General features: G+C 34.3%; 1 protein-coding gene across 6 annotated transcripts in view; it reads left to right on the plus strand.

Annotated features, from left to right (window-relative positions):
• Positions 1–6,641, plus strand: part of nemy (cytochrome b561 family member no extended memory) — a 62,830-nt gene extending 56,189 nt beyond the window's left edge. For 5 of the 6 annotated variants that reach the window (XM_075312104.1, XM_075312105.1, XM_075312106.1 and 2 more), the window contains 4 exons: positions 1,984–2,207; positions 2,266–2,494; positions 2,585–2,764; positions 6,181–6,641. In XM_075312104.1, the coding sequence (XP_075168219.1) occupies positions 1,984–2,207; positions 2,266–2,494; positions 2,585–2,764; positions 6,181–6,322 (775 nt within the window). In that variant the 3' untranslated portion in view covers positions 6,323–6,641. Of the gene's footprint in view, positions 1–1,766; positions 1,919–1,983; positions 2,208–2,265; positions 2,495–2,584; positions 2,765–6,180 lie in introns of those variants that run through there. The other variant, XM_075312103.1, reaches the window with a different exon arrangement.
• The last annotated feature ends 1,553 nt before the right edge of the window (positions 6,642–8,194 follow it).

An 8,194-nucleotide genomic window follows, 5' to 3' on the forward strand; every position in this document is an offset into this window, starting at 1 on the left:
AATAAAAGCCTTTAGTAGCCGCTTGGAGGCCATAATTCCTGCCACATGTTGCGAAGGTTTTGGCCAAATACCAATAAGTTTTCAGCGGTTAGGTTAGGTGGCAGCCCGATGTATCAGGCTCACTTAGACTATTCAGTCCATTGTGATACCACATTGGTGAACTTCTCTCTTATCACTGAGTGCTGCCCGATTCCATGTTAAGCTCAATGACAAGGGACCTCCTTTTTATAGCCGAGTCCGAACGGCGTTCCACATTTCTGTGAAACCACTTAGAGAAGCTTTGAAACCCTCAGAAATGTCCCTACTCAGACATGCTGAGGACACAGAAAAAAATTACACGAAAATTTTTCCCATTAAAGTCTTAATTGAGTTTTAAAAAATAGTTAATTAAAAATTTAATTGATTAAACAAATTTTTTATTTGAAACAAAAATTAATCATATTAATTAAATTTCTAATTGGATCAATTATTTTTTTAATTTACTTTCAATTAATTTTTTAATTGATACTATCATTTCTGTGATTGAAGACACATTTCAAAGTGTTTCAAAACTTCTCTAAGGGATTTTACTGCAATGTGGAACGCCGTTGGGACTCAGCTATAAAGGAGGTCCCTTGTCATTGTGCCAAAAATAGAATCGGGCAGCACCCAGTGATAAAAAAAGAAGCTCACAACTATGGTATCACTAGGGATGCCAGATTTTCAAGAGGCAAAAAGAGCACATTCAGTTTATAAAAAGAGCACATACGAAAAAAATAGAGCACACTTTTTCAAATAAAATAAAAACATTTAATGTTCATAACATACACATAAAATACACATTTCAACTCAAGCTAATTTTCTTACAATACTTTGTAAGTCATTTGTTTGGTGTTTTTGTGAAAAATGTTATTGAAAGAAGTTTGTTTGCATTCAGAACAGAGTACAAAGTGAAGAAGCAACATCGGCGTGCTCTTCTTCAACTCTTATTTATAAAGTAAAACACTATTTAATTAGAAAATAACGGCATAGGAAAATCTCGTAGTGTGACACTTACGTATGTTCAGTTTACTTTTACCATTTATTTAATCGCGTTGAAGTAATATTTGTTGTGATGCATACGAAGAGCACAAAAAGTGTACTTAACTAAAAATAGAGCACTTTTGCGTGCTCTTTTGGCCTATCTTGTTTTAAGAGCACATTTTGAAAAAAAGAGCACATGTGCTCTTTAAAAGAGCACGTCTGGCATCCCTAGGTATCACAATGGACTGAATAGTGTAAGTGAAGCTGAAATATCGGGCTGCCTCTGTATCTAATGCGCTTTACAGACTATCAGTTATTCCGAACGACAGTGCTCGTGTCGAACATATCCCATATATTGTGCACATTATCAGTTAAGTCCGAAGGCATAATCGATACTGCCGCATGTTTATGGGATCGATAACACATTTACCGATTATTTAGTCATCGCCGACAAGTCGTATCGATCCGACACACTGTAAGATTCTTTACAAACACCGACATTCCGTCCGGAATAACTGGTAGTCTGTAAAGCACATAACCTAATCTATATTCACTCAATAAGGTGATGTTATTATCGACTTTTTTGATTTTGAACAAAAAAATAAAAAAACAAAATGAAAATTTAAAAAATGTAGAGCTTTACTTACATATCAGCCACTCTGTATATATACCATGGGATTGCCAGTTCAATATACTTGGTTGGCTTTAAATTGAAATAGGCTTTGAATATTTCGTTTATTTTTAAAAAATGTTGACACATTCCAACTGAAAAAAGACAAATGGGCTTTCTACGAAAGTGTAAACCAGAATTTCTTACAAGATATCGTCGTTATCGCCGCAGAATGACAATTAATGAGAATTTTGTTAAAGAATTAAATAATGTGATAAGCATGGGACCAAGAAATAGAGATTCCATGTAGTATTTTTGTATTAACTTTCAAGAAGATAAAATTGAAAATTTTATTTTTCATTTCATTACAGACGCTATGAGGAGGATCCCGAAAATGCCTGGAACTGTGGCTCATGGTTCGAATATTTACTGATTGTCATATTATCCACCATTCTATTGGTGGGTGTTTTGGTGCTCACTCTATTCTGGGTTATATTCTATCGTGGCGGTTTTGCCTGGTCGGAAAATCCAGAATTGCAATTTAATTTACATCCCGTTCTAATGGTAGCTGGTTTTATAACATTCTCAGGATTTTGTAAGTATTCGTCTACGGAATTAAAGCTGCTGTATTTTTTTACAATTTTCATTTTTAGCAATTCTTTTGTATCGCCTTTGCCGCTGCCTAAAACATATTTATGTGAAACTTGTTCACATGCTCTTCCATGCATGTGCCATTCCATGTATCGCCCTGGGATTCTTGTCCGTATTCGATTCACACAATCTGGCCGAACCCCCAAAGCAAAACTTCTACAGCCTGCACACATGGCTGGGCTTTGTCACAATGGGGATGTTCGTAATGCAATTTGTTGTGGGTTTCTTCAGGTATGATGTGACTCTCTCAATGATATTTGGATCATATTTTTTATTATTATAATTTTTTTGTTTCTCTTTGTTGTTGTTGTTTAATTATAGTTTTTTGATATTATTATGCTGTGAGAATCGCACTTACAATTGCCGTGCCACCATGGTTCCAATTCATGCCAGTTTTGGTTTGGCCAATTTCATGTTGGCCATTGCCACCTGCGTCACAGGTCTAGTTGAGAAAGAGCGTCAAATGATAGCCGCCATTGATACTGGGGATACAGCCGTAAGGTAAGTAAAACATAAACTTCAAATTAATAAAATTAAAATTGAATCCTCCAGATTAAGATTAGCTTAAGTGTGGTCGCTATATAGTCTTACAAACACGGACTCTATTATCAAAGAGAGCTGCCTCATTCTATGTTTAGCTTAACTAAAAGGGACCTCTTCTAGATGAGTCCAACCGGTTGGTCAAACTATGAGTGAAACCACTTGAGGATAAATTGCAGCTAAAAAGCTTTGTGGTCATCAGCTATAACTGGGACAGAATATTTTGAGTTGAAGGAGGGTATATAAATCCTTGAATCACTGGAACTCTCCTCGGGACTATGACCTTCAAAATCGACCATTTGGCTTTTGACACAACTTTTCAATGATTCCTAAGTGTTAGGCCGGAAATTGTACTTTGGAAAATGTAAACTTTACAAATCTTACTAAAATCTCAAATTTTATTTTAAAAATCGAAAGTCAAATTTTCGTGACTTGCATTTTTGTTAAAGAAATTTCCGTTAGGACAATATTATCGATTGTTTAATTTTTTTCTCTCTTGAAGGCCGGTACGCATCTCTAGTGGAAATTTCTACCACCCCTAAGAAAGGCGTTGTTATCAAAAATTTCGGAAGACGCTACTATCGATCGTTTACATACGAAATTCATATTGCCAGCGAAATTTCGGGAAGAGAAAGGTCTGTACACACCTCTTTCGAAAATTCCTGTTGCATGCCAAAACAGTTTTGCTATGTATTTCTTATGGGAGCAAAATGTAAACAATCGATAACAACGCTTCACGAAATTTCCGGTAGCAAAAATACTAATGCATGTCTTAACAATTTCGTTTGAGGTGCATACCGACCCTAAATGTCGATTGTATCTCTAGTGGAAATTCCAACCTCCCATAAGAAATAAGTTGCTAAATTCCGTGAGGAGTTGTTATTGATTGTTTACATTTTGTCATGGTTGCGTGATCTGCATAGCTAGAGAATTTTTTGTTTGATGCTATCGACAGTTATGATTTTCTTCCCAGGTATGTACCCAGAGAATGAAGCCGACCCATTTTTGTCGGCGGAGGCTAATACTAATTTTTTGCCTCCGGCAGCGGCGGCTTGACGGCTAAGCCGATATAAATTTGTCTTATCGACGGCGGACAATTATCCATAATAAAATCAATTTGATGTTATCCGAATGGTAATGAGATTAGTTGTACAACTTATCTTAAAATCACATTTATACCTAATTCAAATGTTCTGAGCCAAATTTTTATAGCAACATGATACTGATTTTGGGTGGAAAGTTAAACATTTTGACAAAAAAATGCAACCATTATTAATAATTTTTTCTGATTCAAATCAATATTTTTGATTAATTGGCGGCTAACTTTGAGTCGAGATGAGTCGACAAATTCGGCGACGGCTTCGACTGGTAACAACTAGTCGACGGCGGCGTGACTCGGCGGCTTCATTCTCTGTATGTACCTATAGTGTAAATTTCGTTTGTGTGTCAATAACACAGTTTTACAATGTCGATTGCATCACTAGTGGATATTCCAACCTCCCATAAGATATAAGTTGCTAAATTTCGTGAGGCGTTGTTATCGATTGTTAACATTTTGCTCCCATAAGAAATACATAGCAAAACTGCTTTGGCATGCAACAAGAATTTTCGAAAGTGGTGCATAGCTAGAGAATTTTTTGTTTGAACGATATTATCGACAGTTATGATTTTCTTCCCAGGTATGTACCTATAGTGGAAATTTCGTTTGTGTGTCAATAACACAGTTTTGCAATGTCGATTGCATCACTAGTGGAGATTCCAAACTCCCATAAGATATAACAGAAGTTGCTAAATTCCGTGTGACGTTATTATCGATAGTTTACATCTGATCTGAGCTAATCGAATTTAAGTGCGGTATGCGCCTCGATCCATAAGATGTACATAGGTATCTTAGCAAGCGATTTTTCGTTAGAACGATATTATCGGCACTTATAATTTGCTCCCCAGGTACGCACCTCTAGTGGAAATTTGGTTTGTGTGTCAAAAATGTAAAAATGTATAGTCGATAAAAAGTCCCCACTGGATTTTCGTTTGGAAACATATAGCAATGCATTTGTTACGGATAGCGAAAAATTCGGATAGAGATGCATACCGGCCTTAACGACGGGTATGTGTCTTAAGTGGAAATTTCCACCAACCATAAAATATTCGTTGCTATCGAAAAATATGTCACGTTATTATCGGCAAGTGCGCGTAATGCGCCTTACAGACTATCAGTTATTCCGGACGACAGTGCTCGTGTCGAACATATCCCATATATGGGTGTTTGGCCATAGGAACATACCGAATATGGGTGGCTGACCATAGGAACATACCGGGGAACTGCGAAGCGGATGAGTTGGCGAAGCTAGGGAATACCTTACATATTCCAGGGGAACTAGAATCTGTTGGTATGCCCCTGGCTACCTGCAAGCTCATACTGCGTGAGAAGGCTGTTATGATGGCAAATGTTCGATGGGAGAATTGCAAGGGCTGTAACGACACCAAGCAAATATGGCCCCATTTAAGCATTCTGTGTAAGGCGTAAGCAAATTTTAGGGGCATATAGCTTTAGATTACTGGCGGACCTGGAAAACGTTAACTTAAGCAGTCTGCTAATGTTTTTGGAACAATCAGGTTGGTTCAACAGAAGGCAATAATCGAGAAGGTTCAGCGGTTAAAACTAGAAGTGGCCATATGTAATAGGTACTTTTAGTTATTGTGGTATCACAATGGACTGAATAGTCTAAGTGAGCCTGAATCTTAATCGGGCCGTCACTTTAACCTAACCTAACCTATCCCATATATTGGCCACATAATCGAAGGCATAATCGATACTGCTGCATGTTTATGGGATCGATAACACATTTACCGATTATTTAGTCATCGCCGACGTCGAGTCGTATCGATTCGACACACTGGAAGATTCTTTACAAACACCGACATTCCGTCCGGAATAACTGATAGTCTGCAAAGCGCATAATAGCATGTAAAAATGTGTTGAAAAAATTCTCCCCTTTTCATAGAAAAGTACGGTTTTAAATATCTATAATGCGCCTTGCAGACTATAAGTTTATCCGGACGACCGTGGTCGTGTCGAACATATCCCATATATTGGCCACATCAAGTTAAGTTCAAAGTCATAATCGATACTGCTGCATGTTTATGCGATCGATAACACATTTACTGATTATTTAGTCATCAACGAATTGTCGTATCGATTGGACACACTGTAAGATTCTTTACAAACACAGACATTCCGTCCAGAAAAACTTATTGTCTGTAAGACGCATAAAGGGACATGTCGATAATACTGTGTATATTTAATATATAACAAATTCTACAACAGATTTATTTATAAATTTACACATTTCAAAAAATATCTCTCTCCTTTACAGCACTCGTAGTTCAGAAATCGAACATTACATCATGAACTCCATGGGCATTGTATTGGTGGCGATAGGCATTATTGTCTCCGTAGCCGTTAGACGTTCCAATGCTCCAGCCACTGCCAAAGTTTATGTAACTGAGCGAATTTAAATTCGTTAGCAGCACAAAGAGAAGAAGAAAGACACGAAGACCAACCATACCACCCACCCTACAAAAACAAACGACTCCTTCCTCCCGCTCCCAAATAAAATCCTTACCAAAAAAAGAAACTATTCTATGAGGATACTACCATCTTACAGCAAATCAACACTCCTCCCTAAAAGAGAGTAAATATGTTTTAACATTTTTAGATATTTTTTGTATGTATTAAAAAACAAACAAACTTATTGTAGTATTGTCTTTAAAATAAAACCCTGTTTAAATTATTATGCTAATAAAAAAAACACAAAATATAAAAAATAAACAAAAATCAATTCTTAAATTATCATATCCATGAAAAAGAAATGAAGAAAATATTCATGAAATCCAATGCCAAAATCAAATACATCATCAAATCAAATCAAATCATGATCATCAATCATACATAGAATAATTCTACATACATACATTTACAAAAAAAAAATTAAAATAAATTTTCCATAACTCATAACCTATAAAGTAAAATTAAAGAACCATATTATCATTACAATAAAACTCCTAAACTTTTTCCAATTCATTAGTCGAATATGTATGTAGCAATATACGTAAATGTAATTTCCATATCTAAATGGATAATTGTTTATAACTCTCATCAATGTTTTATGTTATTTTTAATTATTTTCTACATTTTCATATCCTTTTTGAAATCGTTAGAATATTTTCAAAAATTTAACTATTTAGGTTCCTTAAAACAATTTTTAGAATATTTTCAAAAACTGCAGATATTTTTCTAATTCCCCAATACTGAAAAAAGGTTTCCATATCTAACGAAGTCGAAGGACCATTTATTGTAATTATAAATCCAAATTTTTACCCTATTTTTTATATGAGCTATGATATTTTAATGTATCATGAAAATTGTCAATAGATATACTAAAATAGTTGGATATTTTTGTTATTTTATATCGCTTGGCCTAATAAAATCCCATAGGCATTTCCAAGGGCGCGGAAAACACCTTTAGCTACTTTTGCTAACGAAATTTTCCTTTTGACGATGTTATCGACTGTTTATATTTTCTCCCATAATAATCTATATAGTTTTTTTTAAGAGCTTTAGAAAATGAAAAAAACATAATTCAGAAAAATGCATGAAACCTTAACTTAAATCGGTAGTACAGTCCATATAATTTAATGTTTGAAGATTACCGCACCTCAAATGCACGGTTGCCACAGTTGGTAGAATTTTACCAAAAATGGTATATTTTTCACTGTTTGGTAGATTGGTAGAATTCTCGATGTTTTGCTAGATTTTGCAAAATTTCCTCTCCAACCAAGATGCATTTCACAAAATTGTAATAGTAATAAAATTTTGACAAAATTTTCTATAGACATAAAATTTCGACAAAATTTTCGATAGAAATGAAATTTTGACAAAATTTTCTATAGACATAAAATTTTGACAAACATTTCTATAGAAATAAAATTTTGACAAAATTTTCTATAGAAATACAATTTCGACAAAATTTTCTAAAAAATAGAATTTCCACAAAATTTTCTATAGAAATAGAATTTTTACAAATTTTTCTATAGAAATAAAATTTTGACAAAATTTTCTATAAAAATTAAAATTTTTAAAAAATTTCTATAGAAATAAAATTTTGACAAAATTTTCTATAAAAATTAAATTTTTAAAAAAATTTCTATAGAAATAAAATTTTGACAAATATTAGATCAAAAACTGAATTTTTTAAATTTGGTAGATTTTTGGTATTTTCTTTTTAAATTTTGGTAGCTTATTTTTGGCACGAGTGGCAATCATGCTCAAATGGCCCATGGGCTTAGTCCATTTTTGACATATTCTTTGCAACATTTCGGCCGGTGTCT

Source organism: Haematobia irritans, chromosome 5 (genome assembly GCF_050003625.1).
Source record: "Haematobia irritans isolate KBUSLIRL chromosome 5, ASM5000362v1, whole genome shotgun sequence".
NCBI classification, from domain to species: Eukaryota; Metazoa; Arthropoda; class Insecta; order Diptera; family Muscidae; genus Haematobia; species Haematobia irritans.